This window comes from Stegodyphus dumicola, chromosome 10 (assembly GCF_044657685.1).
Source record: "Stegodyphus dumicola isolate Sdum_Otavi_A_Nest chromosome 10, ASM4465768v1".
Taxonomy (NCBI): Eukaryota; Metazoa; Arthropoda; class Arachnida; order Araneae; family Eresidae; genus Stegodyphus; species Stegodyphus dumicola.
In genome coordinates this window covers 123,377,388-123,393,411 of record NC_140777.1, presented here as the reverse complement: position 1 = coordinate 123,393,411, position 16,024 = coordinate 123,377,388, and the positions used below count along the sequence as shown (strand labels likewise).

The window sequence follows — 16,024 nt, the reverse complement described above, 5'->3', positions numbered from 1 at the left end:
AGCTCATTACATGTGTATGTGTTATTTCCCTATTACTTTAATAGATGAAGCTTATGGTGTTTTAACTATGTTTCCTTTGTGTAAGCTTTCAGTTTTGAGCTTCCTGTTTGTCATTAATTGTTATCTTTTTAAATTATCCGACAGTTTAGTTGCAATGTTTTTCGCACATTGCCTCCTTCATCAAATCCAAGTGGTGCAGAATTTGATCCTGAAGAGGATGAGCCAACGTTAGAAGCTGCCTGGCCACACCTTCAAGTATGATATTCTATTAAATTGTAATGTGTATTATATTCTATCATCTTGCATTATTGTGGTTCTTTCTAAGCTTACATGAAATATTTTTAAAGTAGTGTTTAAGAAGTACAGTCAAAAGTCGTTAATTCGGACACCCATAATCCGGACCTCAAAGCTACAAACTTTATGAGCATGCGTCGCATTGACGCATGCGCGTAAGACCTTTACGGCTGCGAATATGCGTGTGCGCATGCTCAAAATACGTTTACGCATGCGCGTTTAATGTATAACGGACGGTATAAGCTAAGCTAAAATTATCTAATTTAGTTAATGTTGCAGATTGCGTTGTTCCTTAATCTTCGAATTGGATCGGGCTTATTATTTTTTGCAGACTGTTAGAGCAATTTTATAAAAGTAAGCTTGAAATTTCGATTATGTCAAATAGAATTTCCGATATATATTTACTAGTATGTAAAGGATCTACAAAGCGAAAGTATGTTTCGAAGTCCATTAAACAAAAAGTGGAATTGCTGTAAAAAATGGATAAAGGCATATCCTTTGTGTATCTAACCGTTCCGAAATCTGTTTATCAATTTCACGCTGCTCTGCGCGGGGGGGGGGACGTCGCGGCGCGCTATGAACTGGAAGTTAATCCGTCAGCACTAACCTTATCTTCAGGGCAGATGTTTTTATTTTATTTGGCTTATAATTCCTTACTAAGTGTAGTATTTAATTTCGATGTACTCTGTCTTTGATATGATTTAAATCAAATTCCTCGTCATTATAATTCGCTTCCGATAGCGAAGAAAGTAAAGTAAACAAATAAATATTAAGCCTTTTTTTTTAAATTTTGATACCCTTTAGATCATAATTGTTTTTTATTTCATAAATTATGGTTTCATATTTTTAATTTTATAATTTCTGCATGCGATCTAACCAGATTTAAACTGATATTCTGTAAGTCGGAAAAATCGATAATCTGGAATCGCCAAAGTCCCGACGAGTCCGGATTAACAACTTTTGATTGTGTTACTAAGTTTGTGTACCTTTTTTTAATTCAAAAGAAGTTGGGCATGCTAGAGAGAGGTATTAAAAACATCACCTTTTCTGATAAACTGTAAGAAATACACTTTTTTTCCCTTGTCAACCTGCATTGTCAAATAACTTGTGTTATAGCATACATTAATATTCACTCCATATTATGATCCTGCTATTAATGCAAAGTAGAAATATTAAGGAATTGTTTTTCTTCCTTTACTTAAAAGAATTTTTTTTTTTTTTTTTTTTTTTTTTTTTTTTAAGGGAGGAGTTAAGTCAGTAGATTTGAATAAAATTGTTTAAATAGATACTGTCTGTCTATGAGAAGAATAGCTCCCACCACAGTGTCTGGCCTGTGGTGGTCGCTATAGCAGCAGGGCTAGTGTATTTCAAATAGGGGTGAACCAAGGGTTGCTAATTCACCTTTAATTGTGCCAAGATGGCAAACTGAAAAGTAAATATTCAAGACACCCCTTCGCAAAATGGGTCAAGGCTCGCTTCTACGGCAACAGACAGCTCCAGACTAACTGGCAAGAGCTTTTCTTTTGGTAGACAGACTGTATTATTGTCAGGATTTAGTTTACTATTCAGCTGATTTTCTATGACAAAAGATATGCTTTTCATACCTCTTGACTAAGTGGAGTAAACATATGTTGCATTTATTGAAGCAATATCAAAAATCTAATTTTGTAAAAAAAAAAAATTGAATAACGTCAACATTTAAAATAACACAAAAAAATAATGAATGAAGGGTATGATATTCAAGGTAGAATAAATTATCGAATATGAAACTGTTGCCAAAAGGCATGATTCTAAATTATTCATTTTTATTCATCATTACTCTTCAAATTATAATATGAGTAGTGCAACTGTTTGGACCTATTATTGATAAAGAGCTTTATTTAAACAACACTAGAAGAAAAGAATCTGTGGACTTGCGAATATCACGATTAAAACCGATTCACGCTTCTTGGCTTGTGTTCGTATTTAAGGGTATTGAAGCCAAACATGAGATAATTTTGAATGGCTTCAAAGAAGTTGGTATAAATAGTATTTAAGTATACTAAGTGAATGAGCTGCCTTCTATTAATTTTATTGTTTTATATTCGAGAAATATAGTTGTATATTATTCAAAAAATAGTTATAAGAAAGTTGTCAAGGAAAAGCTTGTAACTGTGCAATAAATCATTAAATTTTGGGTAAGTGAAAAATTTCTGATTTTTTTATTATTAGTTGAGGCAGAAAAAAAAAGTATTTCACGAGGCTTAAATTTTCGCGATTACGATGGGCTCGGGAAAATTAAAGCCTCGTGAAAATAAGGGCCTTTACAGTCTATTAAATTGTTGAAGCTTTTTAATCAGTCAGATTTTGTGAGTAAAAGGAAAAGCAAAACTATGAATGTTAATTTTTTAAAGTGCATGTGTATATTTTTTTATATTTCATATCACATCATTGTTAAATAAAGTGAAAAATATTGTCATTTTCTTTTACAGCTGGTTTATGAATTTTTTCTCAGATTTCTTGAATCACCTGACTTTCAACCAAATATTGTTAAGCGCTACATTGATCAAAAATTTGTGCTACAGGTATGCATTTTTAATTTATGTGTTAATTTTTTATGTACTTCTCATAGATGTCTCATGTGCAATTGAATATTCTATCAATTTTTTTATAGTTATTGGAGTTATTTGATAGTGAAGATCCTAGAGAAAGGGATTTTTTAAAAACGACTTTGCATAGAATATATGGAAAATTCCTGGGTCTCAGGGCATACATACGTAAACAAATAAATAATATTTTTTACAGGTAAGTTGAAGTTCCATCATTTAAAAGTTTTGTCTTTGGTAGTTTAGAGGTCCAGCATTTCATTTTCAAGTATGTTGGGTGGTGCATTTTTATGTTACCTAACTTTTTTTGTGTGGGGGGGAAGAGGTTGTATGGTCTGAATTAAAAAGTAAATTATCTATTTTAATTTAAAGAGGTAAAAACTCGTGCACATATTACCTCTACAGAAATGAAAGGAGATTGTAATGTCATGTAAATTATACAGTCATGATAATAGATTCTTTAATGTACTGTTGTTTCAAAGGCAGCTTATAAAAGGGAAATAATAATAAACACTTAAATTTAAGTAAGTATTTAAAACTTAAAATATTGTTGCTTACAAAATATTTAATTTTTAAATATTTATTATTATTCCCCACCTATGAAAATAAAAAGAAAATGGAATTTTTTGAATAGTAATCTAAATTTGGTAAAATATCTGAAAATTAAATCCAGTGTAAAGCAGAATGTTAATGAAAAAAATTTAAATATGTAATAGAAATATATATAAAACTAATTTAAATATATATGCTGTACTAAAAAGTGAAAAATATCTATAAAGTATTTTCAAAAAGGAGTTGTAAGAAATAATTTTTGTATAATATTAAAGCATTTAAATGTTGGGTCGTGGGGGAAGCTATGCGGTTTTTTAAAACTCATATATATGTAATTCTTGCATGCATTTCATTAAAAACTGTTGGGATCAATATACATCTCATATTGCTTTCAACGTGGCTACCAGTTCTTTAAAAAGTGAAAAGTGATAATGTTTACTTTCTTTAAAATCTTCAGAAAGTCGTATTTTGTTCTGTTTGTGCAAGTGCGGTTTTTCGGTCATTTATAGGAGTTGTGGTAACTGCTTGTGGCACATGCAATTTAATGAACACTGCACTACATGAAAATAAAATCTGCTTTGAAAACAGTATTATTGTTTTTGACAATTTGTTATAAATGTAGGGCTTTCATACTCATCATTTCTGATGAACACAATATTCCACTTGCATTTGCTGATCATGTAATCTTCTGACCAGGGTTTCTTGATACTTCAGAAGCCTGAAAAATTTCCTGTATAAAGACTAAAACAGTTGCTTTAATTAAATGCATGGCAGATTCTTTGAAAAAGGAAATTTTATAACTATTACAAAATATGCCATATGCATGAAATACTGCTGGTAGTTCAGAAGTGTACCAACTGGAAGAATTTTAAACATTGTGCAGAAAAATGAAACTTAGTTTCAACCCAATTTATTCACTGACACATTGAATGCTTTTGTTGTATAGAAAGTGTAATGGTGTACACTGTTTGTTGTCAGAAAATATTTAGCCATGAAGAGTTAGCTGCAGCAAAATGTGTGATACTGTTAGTTTCTCGTTTTAGCTTTCTCATTAAATTTATGATGGTGCAAGCAATAGGAAAAATTCGAAGCAGCTTTAGCTTCACTTCCTGTTGCAGCAGTTTTTAGAAACACTGCATAATCGTCGTAGAGACAATACCTTACCATGTAATTTCGAGAGGTCTGGAAATTACGTGATTACCTCATCCAGCAAGGATTCCAGTTTATAATTATTACTGAGTGGGTGTAATTTCTAATATCTGATCAGCAGTGCTGGTGGCTTTCAAAGAATCGAGCAACTCAACAGACACGAGAATAGCTTGAACATTTCACTTCATTTGCTGAATAGACTACTCCAATTAGTCAGATATATCAGGTTTTCCAACACTAATTTTCATGACATGAAGCAATTCAGATGGTTTTCTGTCTTCAATTTACTCTTCGGCGAGTAATTTTCAGATTTCTTGGGTACTGCTTTTCTCTGCAACGCTCAGTAATGGCAGCTTTCCAGTCTTGATAAGAATCATCAATGCGCTTCTGAAATATGATGTCTCAAACCAAAGAAGTAATCTCCGACGGCAAATGAGCAACACAATAGTTAAATTTCATTTTGGGATTCGTAATAGGCTTTAATACAGCTAAAAAGTTGATTCACACATAGCAAACCACAATGCAGGATTGATAGGATTATAGATTGGTATCTTTACCGCTGCTATTTCCTGCATGGTGGTGGCTGAAGCAGAGAAAATGAAGTCCTGAAACAACCAAGCTTTGAGTTAAACTTGAAACTTCATGCATGTAGAAGATTCGCCATTGTAAGTGTTGCAAATGTGACTAGTGTTGCTTCTTACAAGACATGACTCCATGTTGCTAAAAAAATCAACTTTGTTAACACAACTATTCATAAAAACACAGAACCTACTGCATGATACTCAAAATTTACTGAACTGAAGGTGGTGCAAGCAACAATTACGAAACATTTGACATCAGGTGCCAGTGCACTAGCTGAACGTAAGATAACCCAGTACTACTTTTAATGGTGTGCAAGGATTTATGCTGTTGGAATCCTTGACTGAAAATGTTTGAGTGTTGTGATCATAATTCAGTTAATAGCCTTCCTTAAAAGCTTGCATCTCTGTCATAGTAACATCAGAAAAACAGCTGTCCTGAATGAAGGTTTGACCATTTAGCTGAGCTAATGTTTGTGAACTTTGATGGCTGTCTACTAATTTTCCAACTATCTGGCAAATATTTGCTGTTAGTTAAACTTGTCAGCTTCAAACTTATGCATCTAGTTTCTCTGATTTTTGTCATTATTGTTTTTCTTTCGGACACACCTGTCTCTTTCTGTTGGATAAAGCATATTCATTCAGTTTAAAGACAAAATTTGATTTTTATTTGCCATGTGTAGTAAAAATGCTAAATAAATTGTGTTTTAAATGAAATATAACATTCTTCAAACACATTGTCTGTTTTCATTATGATGATTTGGCTGAATTTATTTCCTCTACAACATTTTTTTAATGATGTGTAATTTAGTTGAACTGAAATCATTACATTAGTGATTGTTCCGTAATATAGAGTAATTCAGAAAAACTTTTATTCCATTTTGCTACTTGATAAAGTTCAAAGGCTTATAAATGAACCCTCTGAGCATTATGACCGACTTTATCCAGTCATCAGAAACTAAAGGCAGATCGGATAAACCCTTAAGTCGGGGTATTTCGCTCAAGAGTGGTCAAAATTCTGACTTTTCTTTCAATGCAACCCTCTGAGCATTATGACCGACTTTATCCAGTCATCAGAAACTAAAGGCAGATCGGATAAACCCGTAAGTCGGGGTATTTCACTCAAGAGTGATCAAAATTCTGACTTTTCTTTCAATGCATTTACTGATATTTATAAAGTGCTTAAAGAGGTCTGTGAAATATTTAAAGGCTTCTCTGTTATGAGTATTCTAAAAAAGATTTCAGAAAAAATGCCGGAACTGCAAAGTGCAGAACATGCTATTGGTAAACTATTTTTATTGTTTTCAATGTTCGAAGAAATTTTTAGTTCAACTAGCAATGTGTAACATCATAACGGCTATGGCCATTCTTAGAGACACTATTGATTAAGTTCAACTATACTTTGGTTATCTGTGTTACTGCTACTTCTAACTTGCATTGCTTATGTAAATTATTCTGTGATTGTATTTATATTTTCTTTTAATATTGCACACTGGGTCTTGCATTTACCAAATTTTTGCTGATAATTATTATGTGCTGCTATTTCTGTTCCCACTTGCTCGAAGGACGTTGCAGTTTTTCTAGATGGCATTTTCTTTATGGAATATGTATGCTTTAATTGATTATTAATATTCATCCTAATTTCCCTTATTAAGCCTGTAATTAATTCATAATTTAAAAAAATAAATAAATAAAAATTTATATTAAAAAAAAATGAGATAGCTTGGGCATATTTTTACTTGCATTGTGTTCGAATTAGCATATTTTCGATGGGGGTAGGGTCTTTTGACCCAGGTACCCCGGTGGTACACCATCACTCGTTGGCTTACCGGTCATCAGAAATTTTTCTACTTGACATATATTAGCTTATAGTTTAAGATATTTTGCTTTCTTACTTTCTTAATAATGCAAATATCATCTTAATGAATGTAAGTTTATGAAAATACAAACTAAAGTAAGTAATTATACAAACTCAATTAAAAATAAATACCGGTCTTCATGATCTAAATTCCTGTGCCACTCAGAAGGTTAAAAAATGGGAAGAAAAAGCTACATGGAACGGAAGAAGTTGATCAAACATACTACCAGTGCTTATTTTGAATTATTTATAAAATCCTTCTAAGTATGTGACTTCTTCATGCTTTATTTTTAAAATGACATTCAGTCACCATTAAAAAATAATTGAAGTTGCTATGCTGATTGACAAAAACAACTTTTTTATTTTTGGAAAACATTGTGCAGTGTATATTTTTTAATTTATTAAGTAGAGTAGTCTTTAAAACCACTCTAATTTGATTAGCTATTAGTTTTAAAATTGTCTGTTTTGATTAGCAAGCAGTGTAATCTTTTTATTTATTTATAATAATAATTTGTAAAATTAGCATAATTAACTTTTTATGTGCATTGCTTTTTCCCCCCCTCCTTCTGTTAGGTTTATCTATGAAACAGAACATCATAATGGCATTGCGGAACTACTAGAGATTTTAGGGAGGTAATTATATATTAAATGTCTTACATTTAATCTCTGTGTATTTTTACTTGTTAGATGTAAAATGCTTTGTTTATTTAATTATAAAATATTGATTGTTTATGGTTTGAAATTATATTGCATTTATATATGTAAACATATTAAATTCTTAATAACTTGGGATTTCCTTTGTAAAATTTCCCATATGTTCTAAGCATTTCTATGCTTCCTTAAACCCAGACCTTTCTGAAAATAGATAATATATATGTATATATGAAGGTAAGATATTCTGACGTTTAAGCCTGAACCAAAAAAGATATGTGAAAAATGAAGAAATGTAGGCTCTGTACTGCATAGTACAGTGTACTACTTCAAGAGATGTTTAAAAAAAAATTATTTTCCTAGCATTAATAGCGCATTAAATGTTTTCAGCCGCCTGAAGCATTATTATTTTTATGCTTTGAAATCACTATTATGGTAAGATGAACTCTATAAACTTGAAAACAATGTTAAGATAAAATTCATTTACCTAATTTTGTTTTACATTGATGTGTTTCTGTTCTGTGTTGGCATAGTTTTTATAATGCTAGGAGGTATACTAGAAGAAAAGAAGGACCAAATGTCTAGTGACTGATAGCCACATCACTTGGCAATATATTTACAACCTTCAAGCTTAGGCTTCAGCTAGGTAAAAAGCTAGTAGCATGCAAATCTGAATGTCTTCCTTAAGCTGAAAATACAAGTAAGTTTCTGAAGTGACCATTTCTAGTCTCCTTAATCAGTAACATCAGTGCAAAACTGGTGAGGAAAGTAGCCATTATTGAGCTCATCTGAAATTTGAACTGAAAATCAGAACCAGCCTAGATCCTTAGGTCTGACCATCATAAATTGATTGTAGGTTCTGGATTTCAGAAGATCTTGTAGGCTAGTTACCTAAAATTAACAGAGAAGAAGAGATTCCTACGAAGTTATCTTACCACAACAGTTTGAAAGCAAAATTTGGCAGCATGGAATTGACAGAATTCTAGATTTCAATAAAAGATAAATATTCCTTCCGAAGTGATAAAGGTCAGTGGATGTTAGTTGTATTTTCGATGTTGCATTTGTACATAGCTGGGTTTTTGGCAGTTGCTGTAATAAAAAACAAATATAGAGCAAAGATCAATGTGGAAAAGAAAGTGAAGGTGGCTATGTCCAGTTTAATTCTGTCAGAAAATATGCAGTTATTTTCTGGCTCATCCATCACATTAGTTATTAATTTAATGTTAGTAGGTTTAAAAAGTATTAAATAATGAAGATACACAAGTTTTATTTATTTTGTTCCCTCACTTAGAATTCATCAAATTTTATTTATTTCAATCCATTACTTACAATTGTTCATACTTTTACTTAAAGTAAGGGCACTATAGAAAAATCTTAATTGGAAAAAGGCACTGCAGCTTGGAAACCACTGTTTGATCAATATAAATGATGTTTAGTTTTGGATTATGTTTTGTAAAATGATAAAGCTCCTGGTGAATGACCTTTTTTTAGAAATAAGTTGGAAGAAGATTAATTCTCTGATCTGATCTTCCACAATTGAAACTCAAGTTTCAAAAACATTTCTTGGTGATTTTTTTATAATGTATGTAATCTGATTTTTATGAATATTTGCAGCTTTGTGTATTTAATAAAAGATGTTTCTTATGTGATGTACTATATAACTGGCACAGAATAATTTTCTCTTGTCTTCTGTTTTTAACACTGTTTTATACTTTACAGTTTTTGAAATAGGTAATGGTAAGCTTTTCTTTAAAGTTTTAGACTGGAACCTGAAGTTTTCAACTTTTTTTTTAATGCATTTAAAATATTAGGATTTTCTTTAAGTATTTTCAGAAGTCTCATCTCTTTCAGGCTGAGATTATAATTAAGATAACTGTACTGTAAAACTTACTATGTCTTTTTTTTTTTTTTTTTTTTTTTTCCTATAGCATCATCAATGGTTTTGCTCTACCTTTGAAAGAGGAGCATAAAGTTTTCCTATTGAAGGTTCTAATGCCTCTTCACAAAGTTAAGTCTCTAAGTGTGTACCATCCGCAATTAGCTTATTGTGTCGTTCAGTTTCTAGAAAAAGATCCAAGTTTAACAGAATCCGTAAGTGTTATTTTAAATGTTCTGGTTCTGTTTGACATATTAAATGTAGGCAGAATTTGTAAATGGGGCAGTGTGCCCGTAAAATGTGGTGAAAAGTTTGTTTTAATTAATAATTTGTTTTAATAAGAAAGTTCTATGCAGTATATGATTAAGAAAAATGACTCCTTAAAGTATCAGAATATTGCTTTTTAAGAGGCAGTTGTGTCGTTGTATGGTTTTACTGCTCCCTCGTAAGATGTTTGACTGACGAAATTACATTAATGGTATTTCACTCTCTCCTATGTAGTAATTTTACAGTTATATTAGCAGCCAGTTTTCAAAATTATTGAGCTTACTTCTAATGTTATGTAATGCGTTACGTTCAAACAATGGCTAGCTCAGAAGGGAGTCATAAGTCATATACCCGATGAATTAACAGCTATCTTATCATAAATGGAGCACTTCATTTAAACTAAGCAAAAAGGTTTATTTACACATAAGTACAAGTTAAATGAATAAGAAATATTTATCTAGCTACAATATCTATCTAGTTACATCATGCAAACATCGTCCTTAGCTATCTAAACCGCAACTGTTCGTTTTTCTCTGGCGTCCCATGATGTCAGTCTCTATCTGGCCTTTGATTCGCTGGCGTAGTGGTGCCATTCACAACATCCTCCCCCCCCCTTTGAGTTGCTGGATAGCTACTCAAAACATTCAAGTCTATCAAGCTCAGTCTAAGTGGCATCTTAACAGTTCTACCAGATCTTGTCTATGTTGTCTTAAAACTGTCACATACATCGGAAACATCAGTGGGGTCCGGAAATCGGGGTGACCCAGAAATTTCTGAATGATGAGAGGTACGCAAGTCGTCTCCACGATGAGAAACTGAAGACTTTACAGCAGATTGATATTTTTGAGGATCACTTGGATGACATGAACCTGACAAATCATCATCTTGGATTTCTAGAGGAAACACTCATTGTATCGGACGTACTAAATTGTTAGTTTGCGTTCTTAATATAACTGTTCTCACTTTACCGTCTTTTCCTGGAATCAGTTCCGTAACCCTGGCTAAAGGCTAATTCAATCTCTTCTTGATATCATCTCCTTTCAACACAACGTCATTCACTCGAATATTTGGAAATTGTGAATTTTGCTGTCGTTTCTGAATAAGTAGTCCTAAATATTCCTTTCGAAAACATACTCGGAGATCTTCCATTAATTTTGCACGAAATCTGATCCTTTTCCTGAGATGATTGGTGTCTACTGTGTCTATATCAGTTACATCTAAGTTGGATCTATCGGTCAAAAACGTGGCAGGTGTAAGTGGAACTAAGTCTTCTGTATCTTCAGACAAATATGTCGAGGGTCGCGAATTTATTACCCTCTCACATTCGCACATAACTGTTTCCTGTTCTTCATAGGTAAGAACAGCTCTGTCCAATGTTCTCTTAAGGAGTTCTTTGACTACTCGAACAAGTCTTTCCCACCATCCGCCCCACCAGGCAGCAGTGGGGGGAATGAATTTCCATTCGATCTTCTGTATTTCTGTTTGTCGCGTTACTTTACTCCTATCAATTTCTAAGAAATTATTATAAGCTTCCCTAAAATTTGTACCATTGTCTGTATAAACCACTCTAGGTCTTCCTCTTCTAGCAACAAAATGTCTAAATGATAACAGAAAAGCATCAGTGGAAAGCGATGTTATTAACTCTAAATGAATTACTCTATAAAGAGCACACGTGTAGAGAACTATCCGTACTATCCATACGTTGTCCCCACGTTTTACAAATGTGTCCCAATCTGAAACATCCAAAACAGACAACTTTTTAAATATATTTTTCTTGGTGTCTAATGTCATATTTCTAGCAGAAAAACATTCTTTAGTTGGGTGCCATTTTTCACAAAAGAGACAGTTAAAATTGCGCTTACCTGGGCTCTGAGAATTTGATGTACTTACTAACGTAGCTGTGGTGGCGGATTCTAGATTTTTATTTAGTGTATCCTTTTTCTTAGAAATATGATTATAACCAAACCCAGTGCGGGCTAACACGACCATTTCTTCTCCTTTCACTTCTTGTTTCAGAAAATTCATCAAATTTTCAAGGCATCGGTCATCAGGCTGAGGTGCTTCTTTTAAATTTCTGTTTCTTTCCCAAGCAATTAATACTTCTTCGGGCTGGCAGTATTCAACTAAAGGCGCTAAGAAATCACCATACTTCTCTTGCGTTCTTCCAAGACTTTCTAAAGCTCTAATCTTGGTTTCTAACCGCAACTCTTCGTTTTTAGTCTCTATGGCCCTGTTCAGACGAGGGCGTAAAGGGCATAAGTGGTTAAAACTGAGCTCCATTGCCAAGGCAACCAGTCACTGCTACGTCACAGAATCTGGTTTAGGGCTCGTGGCATAGGGTTCCAAGTTTTCAACTTTACGCCGAATTTGGGATAAGCGCCGACCAATCAGAGCGAAGCAGCTTTCTTTAGACGATTTCGCTGTCACATCGAAGCCGACGTTTTTTTTTAATATGGAACACATCATATCCGAATGAGTTGTAATCGTATCCGAACGAAATAAAGAATTGATCTCGCAAGAAATCTACGATGATGACATGCATTTTTAATGAGTTTTTAATGCATTTTTAATGAGTATTGAAAAACATGGATGAAACTCGTAAAGCGAAAGTTAAGCTCAGAATTATGCACGCTGTGTATGATCCTGTAGATGATTTATCCCATCCAATATTTTTCATTGTATTATGAAAATTCTTTAAAAATGCATGCTTGCAAAAATTTTATTTTTTCTGTGTAAATTATTATTACTGCTTTCTTTCTGTCTATAATTTTTTAAAAATTATTACTATAATTTTTTCCTGTTTAATTATTTTTGTATTTAAGAATAAGTTTATTAAAAAAGCTGGAAATATTGTATTGCTATTTGCTTTAAAAGCTGATTTTCTTTCCAAAAAAACTTAATGAATTAATTTTACTAAAACATCAAATCAATATCAAGAATCTGCTGTTTTTTTTAACAGTAAAAATATTTCTTTTAAAAAAAAGAAACATTATTTTCACTTATTTAAGAATAGTCACAATAGTCAATTCAATGGTGTAAGCTTTATATAAGTAATAAAAGATTAATCTTTTGAGAAAATGCTCTTATGAATTCCAAGAAAGAAAAATGCAGTGAAATATCTTTAAAACAACAGTCAACAGTCGAGACAGTTTTGTCTCCTGTCGAAGTTCTGTTCTGTTTTTTAATTACATTCTCCATGAAAGTAATTTACTTTTAATGAAACTAAATAGCACACATAATTCATAACATTGAATTTCTTCTTCAGTTTCAAAGTTCCGCTGTTCAAGTCCTATAATTGCTGTGTTGAGAATACCGACTAATTTGTCAATCAAAATTTTTTCGTTTTCAATAACCTCTGTTTCACTTTCTTCTTTATCGGAAGCGAATTATAATGACGAGGAATTTGATTTAAATCGTATCAAAGACGCTGTACATCAAGATGAAATACTACATTTAGTAAGGAATTATAAGCCAAATAAAATAAAAACATCTGCCCTGAAGATAAGGTTAGTGCTGACGGATTAACTTCCAATTCATTGCGCGCCGTGGCATTTCCTCCCCTTTCTGCGCTGCAGAGCAGCGTGAAATTGATAAAGAGATTTCAGAATGGTTAGAGAAACAAAGGATATGCCTTTATCCATTTTTTTTGCAGCAATTCCACTTTTTGTTTAATGGACTTCGAAATATACTTTGGCTTTGTAGATATTAGTAAATATATATTGTAATATTTGTTACATATTAGTAAATATATATCGGAAATTCTATTTGACATAATCGAAAGTTTAAGCTTACTTTTATAAAATTGCTCTAACAGTCTGCAAAAAATAATAAGCCGGATCCAATAGTATTTGTTATTATTATCCACTCTTTATTATTATCATTTAAAGGGAGTTTTGATCATTAAATGCATGCTATTTCTCTGGTAAAAATTCCTGGATAAGGTATGAATGTTCATAATTTTGATGTATGTGAAAACTTGGGTACCTAAAATTTGTCAATATGAAATTACTTTTGAGATTTGGTTGTAAAAAGAAATGACACCATATGTTGAAATTAAATTCAGGGGTGCGGCTTATACATGCAAATTATTAAAATTAGATGTATACAAACAGCTGGCAAGACAGCAAAATGTATTTAATGATTGAGCATAAAATACATTGTTGGGATTGAGAATAAAATGTATTGTTGGGTGAACGTTTCTTAGTATTGTACTTGTTGTGGTTGCTTGGTCATTAAACCAGTTATGGGATACTAGTACTAGTGATAATTGATACTGGTAGTGCAGCAAACTACTACAGTCAAAAGTCGTTAATCCGGACTCGTTGGGACTTCGGCGATTCCGGATTATTGATTTTTTCGGATTATAGATCATCAGTTTAAATCTGGTAAGATGGCATGCAGAAATTATAAAATTAAAAATATGAAACCGTAATTTATGAAATAAGAACAATTATGATCTAAAGGGTATCAAAATTTACAAAAAAAAAAGCTTAATATTTATTTGTTTACTTTATTAAACATTTCTTTCAATGTAAGTTGTTTAAGTTGTTTCGTTTTATGTGATAATACTTTCTCTTTAATTCTATAAACAGACATAATTTCTTCTTCAGTTTCAAAGTTCCGCTGTTCAAGTCCTATAATTGCTGTGTTGAGAATACCGACTAATTTGTCAATCGAAATTTTTTCGTTTTCAATAACCTCTGTTTCACTTTCTTCTTTATCGGAAGCGAATTATAAAATGACGAGGAATTTGATTTAAATCGTATCAAAGACGCTGTACATCAAGATGAAATACTACATTTAGTAAGGAATTATAAGCCAAATAAAATAAAAACATCTGCCCTGAAGATAAGGTTAGTGCTGACGGATTAACTTCCAATTCATTGCGCGCCGTGGCATTTCCTCCCCTTTCTGCGCTGCAGAGCAGCGTGAAATTGATAAAGAGATTTCAGAATGGTTAGAGAAACAAAGGATATGCCTTTATCCATTTTTTTTGCAGCAATTCCACTTTTTGTTTAATGGACTTCGAAATATACTTTGGCTTTGTAGATATTAGTAAATATATATTGTAATATTTGTTACATATTAGTAAATATGTATCGGAAATTCTATTTGACATAATCGAAAGTTTAAGCTTACTTTTATAAAATTGCTCTAACAGTCTGCAAAAAATAATAAGCCGGATCCAATTCGAAGATTAAGGAACAACGCAATCTGCAACATTAACTGAGTTAGATAATTTTAGCTTAGCTTATATCATCCGTTATACATTAAGCGCGCAAGTGCAAACGTATTATGCGCGTGCGCACACGCATATTCACAGCCATAAAGGTCTTACTCGTGTGCGACGCATGCGCAGAAAGTTTGTAGCTTTGAGGTCCGGATTATGGGTGTCCGAATTAACGACTTTTGACTGTATAGTGATCAACAGGGACAGTGAATAAGGAGTGCTAAGCACACATTTTTCGCTGTCACAGAAACATGTTCCTTTTGATTGAAAATTAAAATAATAATAATAATAATGTATGGTAAGTACTGTTTTTAGCTTAACTGCTTTCACACCTGCAAAATGGAAAAATATTATATACAGGCTATCTGTTAGTTATCTTCAAGATTTTTTTTTAATTTGGCATATTTAGAATATTGTATTTCTCCTAAGAGAAATTATGTATAAAAATTGAAGAAGGTTTTATATAGTATATAAATATGCATGTGCATGTTTATAGTGTAGAGAGTACTACAGTACAATGTAGAAATATTCCATACTGCTTTGCACGGAAAGATATGTGCCAACCAAGTATTGGTCTTTCAAAAAAATATCTCTAGACCATTTCGTTATTTTTCTTTTTTTACCTTCTTTCGTTGCCTCTTGGCTTATAAGAAGGGCAGATAAAAGAGCATTCTGTTGAACCAGTGAAACTTTATATGTTGAGCTGAAAAAGCCATGACACAAAATAACGAAAACGAGCAGAGCGAGCGCGAGAAATCTATTGAGCTAGAAATCAGTGCGTGAAAGGTGTAGACACATCCACGCATGCGCAAATTTAGCTTCTCTCATTGGCCACAGCTTAGACCCCCGTCTCGCAGGTGTGAACGAATGTCCCGTATTTTATGCCCTTATGACTATGCCTCTATGCCCTTTACCCCCACGTCTGAATGCAGCTTATCTGGCCTTTGATTCGCTGGCATAGTGGTGCCATTCCCAACATCTAAG

The 16,024-nt window shown here is 32.5% G+C and overlaps 1 protein-coding gene across 2 annotated transcripts in view; it reads left to right on the top strand.

The window, feature by feature from the left end:
- LOC118198470 (serine/threonine-protein phosphatase 2A 56 kDa regulatory subunit gamma isoform-like) overlaps positions 1 to 16,024 on the top strand; it is a 130,035-nt gene that overhangs the window by 63,488 nt on the left and 50,523 nt on the right. For both annotated transcript variants that reach the window (XM_085825491.1, XM_085825492.1), the window contains exons 4-8: positions 145 to 255; positions 2,766 to 2,858; positions 2,948 to 3,078; positions 7,590 to 7,649; positions 9,596 to 9,758. In XM_085825491.1, the coding sequence (XP_085681617.1) occupies positions 145 to 255; positions 2,766 to 2,858; positions 2,948 to 3,078; positions 7,590 to 7,649; positions 9,596 to 9,758 (558 nt within the window). The remainder of the gene's footprint in view (positions 1 to 144; positions 256 to 2,765; positions 2,859 to 2,947; positions 3,079 to 7,589; positions 7,650 to 9,595; positions 9,759 to 16,024) is intronic.